The sequence below is a fragment of the Scyliorhinus torazame genome, chromosome 6 (assembly GCF_047496885.1).
Source record: "Scyliorhinus torazame isolate Kashiwa2021f chromosome 6, sScyTor2.1, whole genome shotgun sequence".
Lineage (NCBI taxonomy): Eukaryota > Metazoa > Chordata > Chondrichthyes > Carcharhiniformes > Scyliorhinidae > Scyliorhinus > Scyliorhinus torazame.
In genome coordinates this window covers 160166311-160185422 of record NC_092712.1, presented here as the reverse complement: position 1 = coordinate 160185422, position 19112 = coordinate 160166311, and the positions used below count along the sequence as shown (strand labels likewise).

The following is a 19112-nucleotide window of genomic DNA, read 5'->3' as shown; positions in this document are numbered from 1 at the left end:
TGCATTTGGACTGCTTCAGTATCTGATAATTATGAATCATGCTGAACATTGTGTAATCATCAGCAAACCTCTCCATTTCTGATCTTGTGAGGAGAAAAGATTATTGATGAAGCAATTGAAGATGGTTGGGCCCTGAGAAACTCCTGCAGCAATGTCCTGGGTCTGAGATAACTGACTTCCAACAACAAGGAATAGCAATTGTAACCACCGGTTCTTCTTTGAAGTCAAATGCTGCACTGTGATCACCAACTTGGTGTAGGTGCGGTACAAGTCAGTATGTGGATGGACCGACTAGAGAGGGGGCAAAACTTGACCTCGTCTTGGGAAATAAGGAAGGGCAAGTGACAGAAGTGCTAGTGAGAGATCACTTTGGGACAAGTGACCATAACTCCATTAGTTTTAAGAAAGCTATGGAGAATGATAGGTCTGGCCCAAGAGTTAAAATTCTTAATTGGGGCAAGGCCAATTTTGATGGTATCAGACAGGAACTTGCAGAGGTAGATTGGGGGAGACTGTTGGCAGGCAAAGGGACGGCTGGTAAATGGGAGGCTTTTAAAAATGTGTTAACCAGGGTGCAGGGTAAGCACATTCCCTTTAGAGTGAAGGGTAAGGCTGGTAGAAGTAGGGAACCCTGGATGACTCGAGATATTGAGACTCTGGTCAAAAAGAAGAAGGAGGCATATGACGGACATAAGCAACTGGGATCAAGTGGATCCCTTGAAGAGTATAGAGATTGTCGAAATAGAGTTAAGAGGAAAATCAGGAGGGCAAAAAGGGGACATGAAATTGCTTTGGCAAATAATGCAAGGGAGAATCCAAAGAGATTCTACAAATACATAAAGGGGAAAAGAGTAACTAGGGACAGAGTAGGGCCTCTTAAGGATCAACAAGGGCATCTATGTGCAGAGCCACAAGAGTTGGGTGAGATCCTGAATGAATATTTCTCATCGGTATTCACGGTGGAGAAAGGCATGGATGTTAGGAAACTAAGGGAAATAAATAGTGATGTCTTGAGAAGTGTGCATATTACAGAGGAGGAGGTGCTGGAAGTCTTAAAGCGCATCAAGGTAGATAAATCCCGGGACCTGATGAAATGTATCCCAGGGTGTTGTGGGAGGCTAGGGAGGAAATTGCGGGTCCCCTAACAGAGATATTTGAATCATCGGCAGCCACAGGTGAGGTGCCTGAAGATTGGAGAGTGGCGAATGTTGTGCCCTTGTTTAAGAAGGGCAGCAGGGAAAAGCCTGGGAACTACAGACCGGTGAGCCTAATGTCTGTAGTAGGTAAGTTGCTAGAAGGTATTCTGAGAGACAGGATCTACAAGCATTTAGAGAGGCAAGGACTGATTCGGGGCAGTCAGCATGGCTTTGTGCGTGGAAAATCATGTCTCACAAATTTGATTGAGTTTTTTTGAGGGGGTGACCAAGAAGGTAGATGAGGGCAGTGCAGTAGACGTTGTCTACATGGACTTTAGCAAAGCCTTTGACAAGGTACCGCATGGTAGGTTGTTGCAGAAGGTTAAAGCTCACGGGATCCAGGGTGAGGTTGCCAATTGGATTCAAAATTGGCTGGATGACAGAAGGCAGAGGGTGGTTGTAGAGGGTTGTTTTTCAAACTGGAGGCCTGTGACCAGTGGTGTGCCTCAGGCATCGGTGCTGGGTCCACTGTTATTTGTGATTTATATTAATGATTTGGATGAGAATTTAGGAGACATGGTTAGTAAGTTTGCAGATGACACCAAGATTGGTGGCACAGTGGATAGTGAAGAAGGTTATCTAGGATTGCAACGGGATCTTGATCAATTAGGCCAGTGGGCCGACGAATGGCAGATGGAGTTTAATTTAGATAAATGTGAGGTGATGCATTTTGGTAGATCGAATCAGGCCAGGACCTACTCAGTTAATGGTATGGCGTTGGGGAGAGTTATAGAACAAAGAGATCTCGGAGTACAGGTTCATAGCTCCTTGAAGGTGGAGTCGCAGGTAGACAGGGTGGTGAAGAAGGCATTCGGCATGCTTGGTTTCATTGGTCAGAACATTGAATACAGGAGTTGGGACGTCTTGTTGAAGTTGTACAAGACACTGGTACGGCCACACTTGGAATACTGTGTGCAGTTCTGGTCACCCTATTATAGGAAGGATATTATTAAACTGGAAAGAGTGCAGAAAAGATTTACTAGGATGTTGCCGGGACTTGATGGTTCGAGTTATAAGGAGAGGCTGGATAGACTGGGACTTTTTTCCTTGGAGCATAGGAGGCTTAGGGGTGATCTTATAGAGGTCTATAAAATAATGAGGGGCATAGATAAGGTAGATAGTCAACATCTTTTCCCAAAGGTAGGGGAGTCTAAAACTAGAGGGCATAGGTTTAAGGTGAGAGGGGAGAGATTCAGAAGGGTCCAGAGGGGCAATTTCTTCACTCAGAGGGTAGTGAGTGTCTGGAATGGGCTGCCAGAGGTAGTAGTAGAGGCGGGTACAATTTTGTCTTTTAAAAAGCATTTAGATAGTTACATGGGTAAGATGGGTATAGAGGGTTATGGGCCAAGTGCGGGCAACTGGGACTAGCTTAATGGTAAAAACTGGGCGGCATGGACTGGTTGGGCCGAAGGGCCTGTTTCCATGCTGTAAACTTCTATGATTCTATGATTCTAAGTCAATCCAACTTCTGACAAAGGGTTATTGAAATTAATTATTAATTGTTTTCTCTCTCCATAGATGCTGCTTGATCTGAATATTTTCAGCATTTTCGTTTTTTCTTTTAGGTTAGTAAAAAGCTTGCTTTTTGGAAGATAATGTTGTTATTGAATTTGTACTTCAGATTATTTTCAATTCTTGATCTGATCCCCAGAATTTTCAACAAGACTCTTGAACCAGCTGCTAAATGTGGTTCAAGAATACACTATTTCTTTTTGAAAAATTGTGGAGCTTTCCATTGCATTGCAGCTGGTTTGAGGAATAAACTATTTTCCCATTCCTCGTATTGATTAATACAAAATTTGGTGCAGTGCAACATTCTGTAATAAATTTTATACCTCTATGTGCAATGTGACATGTACGGAATCCCACATAAAATAGTGCCAAAGTCAGTGAAAATGCTGGTTTCTAGATGATAAATATTATTGTTCAAACCATTTGAATGGAATCAATCTTACCTCAGTTTTGGATTCCTTCAAAATGGAGATCCCTTCAAAATGGAGATCCCTTCAAAATGGAGATCCCTTCAAAATGGAGATCCCTTCAAAATGGAGATCCCTTCAAAATGGAGATCCCTTCAAAATGGAGATCCCTTCAAAATGGAGATCCCTTCAAAATGGAGATCCCTTCAAAATGGAGATCCCTTCAAAATGGAGATCCCTTCAAAATGGAGATCCCTTCAAAATGGAGATCCCTTCAAAATGGAGATCCCTTCAAAATGGAGATCCCTTCAAAATGGAGATCCCTTCAAAATGGAGATCCCTTCAAAATGGAGATCCCTTACCTTCACATATGCAGCTTGCTTTTCGAGGATTAAATCTGCAACTTTCTTTGATACCTAGAAAGAAAACCAAACATCCAATTCAATAGAGACTCTCATATCTTTATTGCATTGACAGATATGAGAATTATTTGTTACTCAAAATAAATTATTTCCGACTTCCGGGTGCGGCGATGACCAACTGAGTCGCACGTTTCGGCACCTCCCGTTGGAACGGACTTTTGGGCTCTTATTAGGAGCCCCAACGGCAATTTTTAACGGCCAAAATCACTGTGCGGTGAAATAGAAGGGAATCCCCCCGGATATATATGGAAAAAGGAGAGGATAGCGGCTGGATTGCAGTGGATCCTTTGGAGCAGCGGCAAGGAAGGGAAGCTTGAAGCAAGATGGCATCGGAAGGTGGCCGTTTGGTATGGGGCCCGGAGCAACAAGAGTTCCTGCGGCGCTGTGTGGAAGAGCTGAAGAAGGAGGTGTTGGCCCCGATGCTACAGGCGATTGAAGGGCTAAAGGAGGCGCAGAGGACCCAGGAGCTGGAGCTTCGGGTCGTGAAGGCAAAGGCTGCTGAAAATGAAGATGAAATACAGGGCCTGGTGGTGAAGACAGAGACGCACGAGGCACAGCACAAAAGGTGTGTGGAGAGGTTGGAAGCCCTGGAGAATAATTCGAGGAGGAAGAATTTAAGAGTCCTGGGTCTTCCCGAAGGCGCAGAGGGGGCGGACGTCGGGGCATATGTGAGCACGATGCTTCACTCGCTAATGGGATCGGAGGCCCCGACGGGCCCTTTGGAGGTGGAGGGAGCTTATTGAGTTCTGGCGCGAAGACCAAAGGCTGGAGAAATACCTCGAGCCATAGTGGTGAGGTTCCACCGCTACAACGACAGAGAGATGGTCCTAAGATGGGCGAAGAAAACTCGGAGCTGTAGGTGGGAGAACGCGGTGATCCGCGTATACCAGGATTGGAGTGCGGAGGTGGCGAGAAGGAGGGCAAGTTTCAATCGGACTAAGGCGGTGCTTCACAAAAAGGTTAAATTTGGAATGTTGCAAACGGCGAGATTGTGGGTCACACACCAAGGGAAGCACCACTACTTTGAGACGGCAGAAGAGGCGTGGACATTCATTGTGGACGAGAAGCTGGGATAATCTGGCGAGAGAAAGAGCTTCTGGGATAAAGTGGTGGGGTGATTATGTGGGGCGAGGAAGGGGAAGGGAAGGGGGGGGGGGGGATGATTTTTCAATTTGTTAATTTTTCAATCCTGTAACTTTTCTCTCTTCCCCTCATTGGGGGGGGGGGGGGGGGTATGACCATTAGGGGCGGGGCCGAGTGGGAAACGCGGGAGTTGCTCCCGCACTATAGTAATTATGGCGGGAACAGGGACACAGGAAGGAGGGGGCCTCGCACAGTGGGGGGCCGAGGGCAAACGGGGAAGCCGAGGTCAGCCAGAGTTTGCTGACTTCTGGGAGCAACATGGGGGGTGTAATTACGCTAGAAGGGGATCTAGCGGGGGGGGGGGGGGGGGGGGGGGGGGGGGGGGAGAGAAGAGGTAACTGGGTTGCTGCTGCTAAGGGGAAGGGGGAGCTGTTATGGGGTGGGGTGGTCGAGACGGGAGGGCACCGTTGGTGGGATATATGGGTACGTGGGAACCGGGTAAGGAGCTGGGTTAAAAAAGGGGATGGCTAGTCGACGGGGGGGGGGGGGGGGGGGGGGGGTAAAGAGCCCCCCAACCCGGCTGATCACGTGGAACGTGAGAGGGCTGAATGGGCCGTTTAAAAGGGCACGGGTACTCGCACACCTAAAGAAATTAAAGGCAGATGTGGTTATGTTGCAGGAGACGCACCTGAAACGGACAGACCAGGTTAGACTACGTAAAGGATGGGTGGGACAGGTGTTTCATTCAGGTTTAGATGCGAAGCATAGGGGGGGTGGCTATTTTAGTGGGGAAACGGGTACTGTTTGAGGCAAAGACCATAGTGACGGACAGTGGGGGTAGATACGTGATGGTGAGTGGCAGGGGGAGGTGGTGGTTCTGGTGAACGTATACGCCCCGAACTGGGATGATGCAAATTTCATGAGGCGTATGTTGGGCGTATCCCGGACCTGGAGGTGGGAAAGTTGGTAATGGGGGGAGACTTCAATACGGTGCTTGATCCAGGGCTGGACCGGTCGAGGTCCAGGACCGGGAGGAGGCCGGCAGCGGCCAAGGTGCTTAAGGACTTCATGGAGCAGTTGGGAGGAGTAGACCCCTGGAGATTTATTAGGCCTAGGAGTAAGGAGTTCTCATTTTTCTCCCATGTTCACAAGGTATATTCACGGATAGACTTTTTTGTCCTGGGAAGGGCACTGATCCCGAAGGTGACAGCGACGGAGTATACGGCCATAGCCATCTCGGACCACGCTCCACATTGGGTAGATTAGAGGTAGGAAAGGAAAAAGAACAGCACCCACTCTGGAGAATGGATATGGGCTTATTGGCGGATGAGGGGGTATGTCTAAGGGTGAGGGGGTGTATCGAAAGGTACTTGGAGCTTAATGATAACGGAGAGGTTCAGGTGGGAGTGGTCTGGGAGGCATTGAAGGCGGTGGTCAGAGGGGAACTGATATCCATAAGGGCACATAAAGGGAAGCAAGAGAGTAAAGAAAGGGATCGATTGTTGAGAGAACTTCTGAGGGTGGACAGGCAATATGCAGAGGCACCAGAGGGACTGTACAGGGAAAGACAAAGGTTACATGTGGAATTTGACCTGCTGACCACAGGTAAGGCAGAGGCACAGTGGAGGAGGGCACAGGGTGTACAGTATGAGTATGGAGAGAAGGCGAGCCGGCTACTGGCCCAACAATTGAGGAAGAGGGGAGCGGCGAGGGAGATAGGTGGGGTGAGAGATGAGGACGGAGAGATGGAACGGGGAGCGGAGAGGGGTGTTCAAGGCATTCTATGAGAGGTTGTATAAGGCTCAGCACCCGGAAGGGAAGGAGGGAATGATGCATTTCCTGGATCAGCTGGAATTCCCGAAGGTGGCGGAGCAGGAGAGGGCGGGACTGAGAGCACAGATGGAGGTGGAGGAGGTGATTGGGAGCATGCAGGCGGGGAAGGCCCCGGGACCGGATGGGTTTCCGGTGGAATTTTATAGGAAATATATGGACCTACTGGCCCCGCTTTTGACGAGAACCTTTAATGAGGCCAGGGAAAGGGGGAAGCTGCCCCCGACTATGTCGGAGGTGACGATATCGTTACTTTTGAAGAAGGAAAAAGACCCGCTGCAGTGTGGGTCCTACAGGCCCATTTCCCTTTTGAACGTAGATGCTAAGCTCCTGGCCAAGGTGATGGCGACGAGGATAGAGGATTGTGTCCAGGGGGTGGTCCACGAGGATCAAACTGGGTTCGTTAAGGGGAGACAGCTGAACACGAACATACGGAGGCTGCTCGGGGTGATGATGATGCCCCCACCAGAGGGGGAGGCGGAGATAGTGGTGGCGATGGACGCCGAGAAAGCATTCGACAGAGTGGAGTGGGACTACCTGTGGGAAGTGTTGAGGAGATTTGGTTTTGGAGAAGGGTTTATTGGATGGGGACAGCTGCTATATTGGGTCCCGGTGGCAAGTGTGATCACGAACAGGCAGAGGTCTAACTACTTCCGTCTTTATAGAGGGACGAGGCGGGGGTGTCCCCTGTCTCCGTTACTGTTTGCATTGGCAATTGAGCCCCTGGCCATAGCATTGAGGGGCTCCAGGAAGTGGAGGGGAGTACTCAGGGGAGGAGAAGAACACCGGGTATCATTGTATGCAGATGATTTATTGCTGTATGTTGCTCACCCAGTGGAGGGGATGCCTGAGATAATGCAGACACTCAGGGAGTTTGGGGAATTCTCGGGGTACAAATTGAATATGGGGAAGAGTGAGTTGTTTGTGGTGCATCCGGGGGAGCAGAGTAGGGGAATAGATGATTTACCGCTGAGGAAGGTAACAAGAGGTTTCCGGTACTTAGGGATTCAGATAGCCAGGAGTTGGGGAACCTTACATAGGCTAAATCTAACACGATTGGTGGAACAGATGGAGGAGGATTTTAAGAGATGGGACATGGTGACCCTGTCACTGGTGGGTAGGGTGCAGGCGGTCAAAATGGTAGTCCTCCCAAGATTCCTTTTTGTGTTTCAGTGCCTCCCGGTGATGGTCACGAAGGCTTTTTTCAAGAAAATCGAGAAAAGTGTCATGAGTTTTGTGTGGGCTGGGAAGACCCCGAGAGTGAGGAGGGGTTTTTTGCAGCGTAGCAGGGATGGGGGGGGGGGGGGGGGGGGGGGGGGGGGACTGGCACTACCGAGTTTAAGTGAGTACTATTGGGCCACTAATATCTCAATGGTGTGTAAGTGGATGGGAGAAGGGGAGGGAGCGGCGTGGAAGAGATTGGAGATGGCGTCCTGTAAAGGAACCAGCCTACAAGCACTGGCGACAGCGCCGTTCTCCCCGAAGAAATACACCACAAGTCCAGTGGTGGTGGCAACACTGAAAATTTGGGGGCAGTGGAGACGGCATAGGGGAATGACGGGAGCCTCGGTGCGGTCCCCGATAAGAAATAATCATAGGTTTGTCCCGGGGAGAATAGATGGGGGATTTAGGGCATGGTAGAGAGCTGGGATTGTGCAACTGAGGGATCTGTTCTTAGACGGGACGTTTGCGAGTCTGGGAGCACTGACGGAAAAATATGGGTTGCCCCAAGGGAATGCATTTTGGTACATGCAACTGAGGGCTTTTGCGAGGCAACAGGGGAGGGAATTCCTGCAGCTCCCGACGCAGGAGTTTCAGGATAGAGTGATCTCAGGGACATGGGTGGGGTATGGTAGGGTGTTGGATATATACAGGGAAATGAGAGACGAGGGGGAGATCATGGTGGATGAGCTGAAGGGAAAATGGGAAGAAGAGCTGGGGAAGAGATCGAAGAGGGGCTGTGGGCAGATGCCCTACGTAGGGTAAACTCTTCGTCCTCGTGCGCCAGGCTTAGCCTGATACAATTTAAGGTTTTGCACAGGGCGCATATGACCGGAGCAAGGCTCAGTAAATTTTTCGGGGTAGAGGATAGGTGTGGGAGGTGCTCGAGGAGCCCAGCAAACCACACCCACATGTTTTGGTTATGCCGGCATTGCAAGGGTTCTGGGTGGGGATGGCGAATGTGCTTTCGAAGGTGGTGGGGGTCCGGGTCGAGCCAAGCTGGGGGTTGGCTATATTTGGGGTTGCAGAAGAGCCGGGAGTGCAGGAGGCGAGAGAGGCTGATGTTTTGGCCTTTGAGTCCGTAGTAGCCCGGCGAAGGATATTGCTTATGTGGAAGGAAGCCAAACCCCCGGGCGTGGAGACCTGGATAAACGACATGGCAGGGTTTATAAAACTAGAACGGATAAAGTTTGCACTAAGGGGTTCGGCTCAAGGGTTCACCAGGCAGTGGCGACCGTTCATTGACTACCTCACAGAACGATAAAGGAAATGGGAAGGTAACAGCAGCAACCCAGGGGGGAGGGGGGGGGGTGGAAGTGGGGTCCTCAGGGGTGTTTTTGTATAGATATTTGTACTTTGTTATGTATATTGGATTGTTTGATTTTATTATTTGGGAGAGCTATTATTTTTATTATGGCAGTTGCCATTTAGTTTATATATTATTTATTTATTTGTTAAAAACGGTCACTGTTATTTATATTATTTTATTGTTGTAAAAATGGAAAAGCCTTTGTACTGTTTTGTTTGGCCGAAAAATTTGAATAAAATATATTTAATAAAAAAAAAAAATTATTTCCCATTTCTCAACTTACATGCTTTTAATTTTGCTGAAAACGTCTTTTAAAATGTAGACTTCCTGTGCCAATTGAGTTTCAGCCCTTAAATATAAGCTTTGGAATTAGAGAAGTAAATCACAACACAGACTTGGAAAGTACTGAACCAAGCAATCGAGTCAAAAACTTACTTGGGTAACTAAATTGTAAGCTATGAAACTACGTACTCTATTCTATACTTACTCGGATTGGAGTCACAGAGTGTATTCAGACAGCAGGTTTGGTTCAGGCATTTAATGGAACTGCTTCCCATAAAATACAGATGAAGTCCAAACTACATCACTTTTACAATCATCTCTCATACAGAACATTAATTTCTCAATAAGTTGCAGGTCACTTCCAGATACATGCAAACCACCTTCATAAAAACCAGAGTTCCAGGTGCAAAATCTAAATCGAACATGAAGTCTGGTGGGAAGACAAATCGGTAGCCTACATCATAGAGGAAACGTAGTTGGTTTATTTTCAACATTTAAAAAAAAAAAGTATTGTTTTAGAAAGATTCTTCGGAGACATTTTCCTATGGTTAAAAGGAAGTTCGAAAAAATATACTCAATACTGTCACATTTCATTTCTTTTTCCTCCTGAAGCAACAGGGGCATCACGGTAGCACAGTGGTTAACACTGTTGCTTCACAGCACCAGAGTCCTGGGTTCGATTCCCACTTGGGTAACTGTGCGGAGTCTGCACGTTCTCAGTGTCTGCATGGGCTGCCTCCAGGTGCTCCAGTTTACTCCCACAAGTCCTGAAAGACGTACTCGTTAAGTGAATTGAACATTCTGAATTCTCCCTCAGTGTACCCGAATAGGTGCCGGAGAGTGGCGACTAGGGATTTTCACAGTAACTTCATTAGTGTTAATGTAAGCCTACTTGTGACAATAATAAACATTAATTAATAACATCTCAGGATAGGGTACAGTTGCACAGGTGGCAGCCTTCCTCACCTCAGCCAAGCAGCCATTCTGATTTTGATATGGGCCTCAGTTATTTACAATCTATGTCAATAACTTAGATAAAGGGACTGAGTGTAATGTGTCAATGTTTATATATGTTTATATATATATTATATATATATATAAATATAATATTGGGCAGCACGGTGGCAGTGGTTAGCACTGCTGCCTCACCGCACCAGAGATCCAGGTTCAATTCTGGCCTTGAGTGACTATGTGGAGTTTGCACTATCTCCCAGTGTCTGCGTGGGTTTCCTCTGGGTGCTCCAGTTTTCTCCCACAGTCCAAAGATGTGCAGGTTACGTAGATTGGCCATGTTAAATTGTCCCTCAAGTGTCCAAAGGTGTGCAGGCAGGTTAGATGGGGCTAAGGAGGGATGGGCGTAGGTAGGTTGCTCTTTCAGAGGGTTGGTACAGACTTGATGGATCAAATGGCCTCCTTCTGCACTGTAGGAATTCTATTCAAAGCTACAAGGACGCAAGAGGTTGTCATGGGATAAGGACAAAATGAGTGTGCGCGCAAGAATATGGCAGTTGGAATAGGATGTGGAGAAGTGAGAAATTATCCACTATCATAGGAAGAATAGAAAAGCATTTTTTTTTTTTAAATGAGAGACTAGGTAATGTTGGTATTCAGAGGAGTTGATGTGGTCTTGTAAATCACGAAGTTAACAGACAAGTACAACAAGCAATTCCGAGGGCAAATGGGATGTTAACTTTTATCATGACGAGATTGGGTAAAGAAATCATGCTACAATTGCATAGGTCCTTGGTGAGACCACATCAGAAGTAGTGCACAGTTTTTGATTTCCTCACCTAAGATATGCATGGCTGAGAGGGATTGCAACAAAGGTTTGCTGGGCTCCTTCCGATGAGCAGGGGCTGGGTATACTAGGCCTATATTCCCTAGAGGTTAAAAGAATGAGAACTATTCTAATTGAAACATATAACATTCTTAAAGAGGCTTGACAGGGTACATGTTGGAAAGATGTTTCCCTGGATGGGGAGTCTAGGACATGGGGTCAAGTCTCAGAATAAGGGGTCAGCCATTTAAGATTAAGATGAGAAGAAATTTATTTACTCAAATTCGTGAATCTTTTGCACTCTTGACCCCAGAGGGCTTTGGATGCTCATTCGTTGAGTATATTTCAGACTGAACAAAAATAAAGAACACAAGAAATAGGAGTAGTGCAAACTCCACACAGATAGATAGGCAGCACAGTGGTACAGTGGTTAGCATTGCTGCCTCACAGCTCCAGGGACCTGGGTTCAATTCCGGCCCCGGATGTGTGTGTGGAGTTTACACTTCCTCCCCGTGTCTGCGTGGGTGTCCTCCAGGTCCTCCGATTTCCTCCTACAGTCCAAAGATGTGCAGGTTAGTTCGACTGGCCCTGTTAAATTGTCCCTTAGTGCCCAAAAGGTTAGGTGGGGTTACTGAGCTACAGTGATACGGTGGAGGCGTGGGCTCAAGAAGGGTGCTCTCTCCTAGGGCTGGTGCAGATTCAATAGGCCGAATGGCCTCCTTCGTACTCTTAATTCTCTGATTCCATTAGTCACCCAAGGCCAGGATTGAATCTGGGTCCCTGGTACTGAAGCAGCAGTGCTAACCACTATGCTGCCCTCCGTTTTGCGGCATCATACTTACCAACTACTAGCTTCACAAAGAAATATTACTACCAAGAAATATTTCCATCGGAAAATCTAAACAGTGAACAGAGGCCAAACATAGAGCCAAATTCTTAATTTTCCACCTGCTGACTGACATCCTGCGTCTCAAATATATCCAGAAATTTGATTCTTTACAACCCAAATGAGTCTGGAGCAACTGTTTGCAAAATTTCCTTGCTGCGAAACACAACTTTACAATTTGAAACAAAAGGCTCTCAACTTTGCAAGTGCCTTCCATTGGTCAGCATGAAACTTTTGTTCATTTACAAAATTCCTAAATGATTGAAGTAAAATTCTTAAAATTTACCTTATTGCTTATAATGCAAAGCTATTGTCAAACTCTTGAATTCCATTATTATCTTCCAAAATTTCAACAGTAAATTCTTATCTACAAAAAAATCTTTAGTCAACAATTAATAGACCACTCTGACTCTCGAATCATATTTGCCACAGGAAAGTTAGCCATGCCAACCACATGCAATGCCAGGCGAATAAACTGATTCAGTAGGGTCACCTATAACTAAATAGAGATATTTATCAAACTTACATCACATCTCTTCCAGACTTCCATTTTGGTGGAATACATCATCAGAGAGAAAATGCATTATAGAATCCTGACAGTGCAGGAGGCCATTCGGCCCATTGAGTCTGCATCAACGCTCCGAAAAAGCACCCCACCCACCCATCCTGCCTTATCCCCATACCTCCACTTAACCTTTGGACACCTGAGGGGCAATTTAGCATAAACAAGCCACCTAACCCACACATCTTTTGGATTCAGACCAAGGAGTTGCCTACAACATGTGCGGTGGCGATTCGCCTTCGTTTTCTACCAGTCACCTTGATTTTCCACCAATAATTAATAATGAGGACACTTACGGCTGCTTGCTGTTGTTTCAGTTTATCTCTGTATTCTTCCAGGTCTTGTAGATTGAGAACAGTGGGGAGTTTCTGTGGACAAACAAGAAACCAGCAAATTCAATCACCTACCAAAATAAATATATGAACAATCAGTCATTACAATAGGAAAATAATGTACTTGAAGTTAATTTTGGGGGGATTTGGGGGACTTCCGGTGGCGGCATGTAGGAGGGAGTTGCACGTTGGATGGCTCTTGATTTTAAAAATTTAATGACCAGTCCCAGGGGCAATTTTTCATTAAATAAATGCAGGAAGACAGAAGGAAGGAGGGGGATGTCCAAAAACCAAAAGAAAGCCGCCGTAAAGAAGGGGGGTGAGTGAAGGTTCGCCATCGAGTGAGAGGGTAAGCTTGGCAACTACAAAGATGGTAGCCATGATGTGGAGATGCCGGCATTGGACTGGGGTGAGCACAGTAAGAAGTCTTACAACACCAGGTTAAAGTCCAATAGGTTTGTTTCAAAGCACTAGCTTTTGGAGCACTGCTTAACTTGGTGTTGTAAGACTTCTTACTGAACTACAAAGATGGCAGAGGCTGGGTCGTTGGTGAGGCCTCACTGTTCACAGTAGAAAAGATGACCAGGATGACGGTTGTGGAATTTGAAAAGCAATTTGCAAAGCATTTGGAGGTGATGAGGAAGGAGATGATGGCAGCATCAAAGGTTCTTGTGGAGGAGGCGGTTGTCTCGTTGAAGGTGGCGTTATCAAAGGCATTGGCTGAGGTGTGGGAGCAGGGTGAGAAACTGAAAGGGGTGGAGGAGACCTTGTCGCAACACAACGATCAGCTCACCTGGATGGGTGAGGAGCTGCAGAGGGTGGTCGAGGCCAACAAAGGGCTGCAAGCGAAGGTGGAGGACCTGGAAAGCAGATCTAGGCGGCGAAATCTGAGGTGTGGGGGCATGCCCGAAGAGGTGGAGAACCCGAGACTGACTGATTATTTTGCCAAGATGTTGGTGGAGCTGTTGGGGAGGGCAAAGATCCCTCCCGGTACAAACTGGATCGGGCTCATGGGTTGTTGAGGCCTAAACCAAAGGCGAACAAAACGCCCAAGAGTGTTGATTATTTGTTTCCATAGGTATCACGTGAAGGAGAAGGTCCCGAGTTGGGCAAAGCGAAGCGGGAGGTGCAGTGGGCTGGGGCTGGTATACGTATATACCAGGACTTAACCGTGGAGTTGGCGAGGAGACATAGTGTACCCAGCTAGGTTGAGGGTGACCTACAACTCCAGAGACTTTACTTTGAGATGATGGAAGCGGCAAAGTTGTTTGTGAAGGCAGAAGGACTGGGGCAGAAGTGAGAAATAGGACTGAAGATTGGTCTTGGACTGAGGGTAGGGTTAATGGAAGATTGTATGTAGTTCTATTTTTTTATTTCATGTTGTTATACGTGTTAAATGGGATGAAGTTGCCTATTTGGATTAGGTAGGAGGTAGGTTTTTTTTTTGTAATGATGGTTTTCTGGGGTTTGTGTGCTGGGTTTGGTTTTTTGAAAGGGATTTCTTTGCTTTCCTGGGACCAGATGGGGTGGGGGGGTGTGGGGGGGGGGGGCCTGCACAGAGGCCTCCACACTAGCAAGCTCAAGCTGGCTAGTGAACGGGAGTGTGGTGGGGGGAGGGGCTGCAGTCTTTGGAACTTGGTTGAACAGGTTATGATGGGCCTAGGAGGATACTGGGTGAGGTGTTTTCGAGAGAAGTGGATGGGGGGATTCGATGGCAACGAAGGGAGGGGCGGGCCAAGCCCGGTGGGCAGTGTCCGGAGTTATAATGATGGCGAATTGGGGGTGGGGGGGAGGGGGGGTGCAGTGAAGAGACCGAGGGTGTTTGCACATCTAAAAAGCTTAAAGGCCAATGTTGTCATGCTACAGGAGACTCATCTGAAGGTGAAAAATGAGGTGAGGCTCAGGAAGGGCTGGGAAGCCAAGGCGAAGGCGCTGACTGGGCTTATGAGGGAACCCGTGGAGGTTCTTGCACCCAAGGGAATGGGAGTATTGATAGACTTTTTTGTAGTCGGGAAGGCACTGTTGGCGGGGGTTAGGTGATCAGAGTATTCGGTGATAGTGATCTCACATCACTCACCGCATTGGGTGGACACGGTCCTGGAGTGGGTAACGCAGAGACCGGGGTTGAAAATGGATGTAGGGTTGTTGGGGGACCAAAGTTTTTGTGAGAAGATAAGGGAGGTGATTGAGGAGTACATGGGCTAACTGTACCGGGAAGTATCACATGCGGTGGTATTGGAGGCCTTGATGGTAGTGAGGGGGGAGGTGATATCGTTTAAGACCAACGTGGGTAAAGAGGAGAGGGAAGAGCGTCAAAGTCTTAAAGAGATGTTGGAGGTGGACAGGAAGTACGCAGTGGATGCAGATCCGGCACTTTTAGACAGAGGGAGGGAGCTACAGGCTAGCTTTGATCAGTTGTCCACTGAGAAGGCGGTGTGTCAACTGAGGCGGGCGAGGTGAGCAATTTACGAGTAGGGGGGGGGGGTGGGAGAGCGGGGCTCATGCTGGCAGGCCAACTTCGGAGGGAGACGGCAGCGAGGGAAATTGTCCAGGTACGTGAGGGGACAGGGAAATTGGTGGTGGCCCCATACCAGATTAATAAGGTGTTTGAAGAATTTTAGGAAAATTTGTATAGGTCGGAGCCGCCGGGGGAGGATCAGGGGATGCAGGAGTTCCTGGACAGATGAGTATCTGAGGCTGGAGGAGGAAGACAGGGCCACACTGGAGAGATTGATGAGGGAACAGGAGGTAATGGAAGCAACTGAAGGTCGTGTATGCGGCGCACCTCATGAGGGGGAGGATGAACTGACTCTTTGATGGATTGGAGGACGTATGTGAGTGATGTGGGACGAGTCCCGCAAACCATGTCCGAAGTTGGAGGAGCACTGGAGGGTTTTTAAGTGTCATCTTGTGGGTATTGCACGTGAACTTGGATCCAGGGCGCCTAGAAGCCATTTTCGGGTGTTGGACCGGCCCGAGCTGCAGGTGGGTGCAGGGGCAGATGTTTTAGCCTTCATCCCTCTGATTACCCAGAGGCGGGTCCTGTTGGGGCAGAGGTCAGCTTCTTCATCCTGTGTCTCGGCTTGGCGGAAGGGGGATCTACTTGAATTTCTGACTCTCGAGAAGGTGAAGTTTTTGCTGAGGGGGATGAATTCATGAGGATTGTTTATTACGCACTTTCGTGAATTGGTTGCCATCGAACATTAGTGGGGTGGTGCGGGGTTATTGTTGTTTTGCATTATACTGTTTACTGGTTGACTGTTCATTTTTTTAAACTATAATGTACGGGTGGATGTTTTGGTCTGTATATTGAGGGGCTTTTGTTTGGGGGATTCTTTGGGTATTTGTTTTTTTGGGGTTTTTTTTGTCTGTTTTGTCTTTTGTTGTGTATATGATGAAAATGTTGACAATGAGGAGAATAAAAAGATTTTAGTTTTCAATTGAGGGGATTCAGTGCAGCACTTACAGACATATATTGCGTTTGTTCTGTTTGTCTGGAAGACTTAGAAAATTCAATAAACAGAAAACATTTAAAGTTTTCTCTTCACCCAGTCATCACATTCTTAAACCAGTTCAAGTGACGAACATACGTTAAATCGAATAAGATTTGGTGCAGCGGTTAGCACAACTCTCTCATGGCGCCGAGGACCTGAGTTCGGTCCCGGCCCCGGGTCACTGTCCGTGTGGAGTTTGCACATTCTCCCCGTGCCTGCGTGGGTCTCACCCCCACAACCCAAACATGTGCAGGGTAGATGGATTGGCCACACTAAATTTCCCCTTAACTGAAAACAAATTTTTGAAAGACTTTTTTTTTTTAAATGTTGAAGGTTTGCATTGACTGCAACCATCTAATCTATGAATCTCGCCTTCCCAAGATAATAAAAAGGTTATCTTTAATTTCAATTAGCATGTCATTTTTAAAATAATAGCATCCAAGCTCAGAAAAAATAAGCCAAAAGTGAATCTCAGTACCGTGTTCCGTCAAAGCTTTGGGGATAATTTTGACCCACCTTTACTCCAATGGAGAGAAATATCAGGTGGGGTATGAAAGCAGCATTGCGCTTAATCCTATCAATTTTCAGATAGATGGGTTTGGGTTAGAATTGTATACTCCTTGGGAAACCAAAAGCTGCTTGTGTATCTTCAACTGAAGTGCAATTGAAAAAAAGAGAAAATAAACTTGTAGTCATTACCTCCAGCTCATAGTTCACAGCATCAAATGAATCATTTCTGAAATAAATTTCTTCAATGCTATTAATGATTTCTTGCTCCGCTTGAGGGTCACTGGGAATTTCTCTTAATTCTCTTAGCTCCTCCTGAATTAAAAAAGTAGAAACACATTTTGCAAGGAGATACATGTATATCACTACAAGATTACCTGTATTTATAACCAAGAAATAAAACTAATTTCTACTGCATGTAAAAATTCAGATCAAGGTAACTAATTCTGTTGAATTTTGTATTCATTAAATTATTCTAGGTTTAAACAAAAAAATGAATTTCACTGCTTTTGGAGTTTAATTTGTGGTTGAAGAATGCTTTCACAAGCCTTTAGTAGAGATGGATTCTCTTCCATTTTAATTAGCTTTCATATAAAGAAACAGAGGATATATCTCATAGCTACAGAATGAATACCGGCATAAATTGTTGCTTGCTAGCACAGATGTCTGAAGAAAGACATGCTGTTGAAACTTTTCATCTTGCACTCATCAAGATAGACACAAGAATGCCAAATTTCAAAAGGAGCAACTATGTACCCTGCAGAACTAAAGGGATGCTGATTGGTTTTCAAGTCAGCTTTCAACAGTAAAGACACTGCCTTGGTAAATGCACCAAGTAGCAATTATCCTCCTTACTTTTGTTTATTCAAAAAAAAGTGAAATATAATATCTGGACATATTCCTGGTGCCTGAAAAGAAAAGGTTCCTGCGTATGAACATATATGGCTTCAAGCAAGCCTAAGTATGCTGTATTGAGAGTCCAATTGATAATCTTAAATTGATTGTTAAAGTAATTCATTGCACACTGTATTATTCTGCAATGTATTGGGTGGCACGGTGGTTAGCACTGCTGCCTCACAGTGTCAGGGACACTGACTGTCTGTGTGGAGTTTTCACTTTCTCCCAGTGTCTGCGTGTTTTTTCTTTCGGGTGCTCCAGTTTCCTCCCACAGTCTAAAGATGTGCAGATTAAGTGGCTTGGTCATGATAAATTGTCTCTTAATGTCTGAAAGGTTAGGTGGGGTTACTGGGTTACAGGAATAGGGTCGAGGTGTGGGTATAGATGGGGTGCTCTTTCCAAGGGTCGGTAGAGACTCGATGGGCCGAATGGCCTCCTTCTGCATTGTAAATTCTATGATTCCATGAAGTGCTGCTCACTTGTGGAATTGCATCTAAAGTTTAACATTGTGTTCTGAGTTTTGCAAGCACAGGTTGATTGTGTATGATCATTACTCTGCCCATTAGGGGATTTTCACAGTAACTTCATTGCATTGTTGATATAAGACTACATTTGACACCAATAAAGATTATTATTGCAAACAACCAAAGAGACATGCTATTTGATATGATCCGCCAGTCATTGGGATGTACGCCTGTGTACTGCAGGAAAAAGAAATAGGTCCTGACGTAAAGTATAGGGCACAATAGCTCTCTGGTTCATTCGCCTTGGCAACAAGCAGGTGCGGCATGGTGGCTCAGTGGTTAGCACTGCTGCCTCACAACGCAAAGGCCCGGGTTCAATTCCTTCCTCAGGTGACTGTCTGTGTGGAGTTTGCATATTCTCTCCATGTCTGCAAGGGTTTCCGCTGGATGCTCCGGTTTTCTCCCACAGTCCAAAGATGTGGTTAGGTTGATTGGATATGCTAAATTGCCCCTAGGAGGAGTTACGCGTAAAAGCATTGGGCCTGGGTGGGTTGCTCTTTCATAGGGTCGGTGCAGTCTCGATGGGCCTCCTTCTGCACTGGAAGGATTCTATGTTCTATCTCCACCGATCAGAACTGTTATGATCCATGGCCATACCTTGGTCTTGAGGGGAGATTTGGTTAATGACCAATAACGTTTTGTTTAAAACAGATGAATTTTGAGTATCTAAATGATTACTACATGAATAAAACCACAACACCCCACGGGTTTTGAAAAATCAAAATAAATTTACTATACAAATTCAGAAAGATAAAACAATTGTCAATATGCATCTTGTAGTCAAACATTCAGGCTAAGTATTAAGTACATGTGTAGGTTTCTTAACAGAACAGAGTTGTCAACCAATGGGTACCACTTTTCTCATGCAGTA

At 46.4% G+C, this 19112-nt stretch overlaps 1 protein-coding gene across 2 annotated transcripts in view; it reads right to left on the bottom strand.

The window, feature by feature from the left end:
• Window positions 1–19112, bottom strand: part of vps50 (VPS50 EARP/GARPII complex subunit) — a 258473-nt gene that overhangs the window by 201715 nt on the left and 37646 nt on the right. For both annotated transcript variants that reach the window (XM_072509012.1, XM_072509013.1), the window contains 3 exons: window positions 17013–17135; window positions 12784–12855; window positions 3478–3531 (listed from right to left, as the gene is read on the bottom strand). In XM_072509012.1, coding sequence (XP_072365113.1) covers window positions 3478–3531; window positions 12784–12855; window positions 17013–17135 — 249 coding nt within the window. The remainder of the gene's footprint in view (window positions 1–3477; window positions 3532–12783; window positions 12856–17012; window positions 17136–19112) is intronic.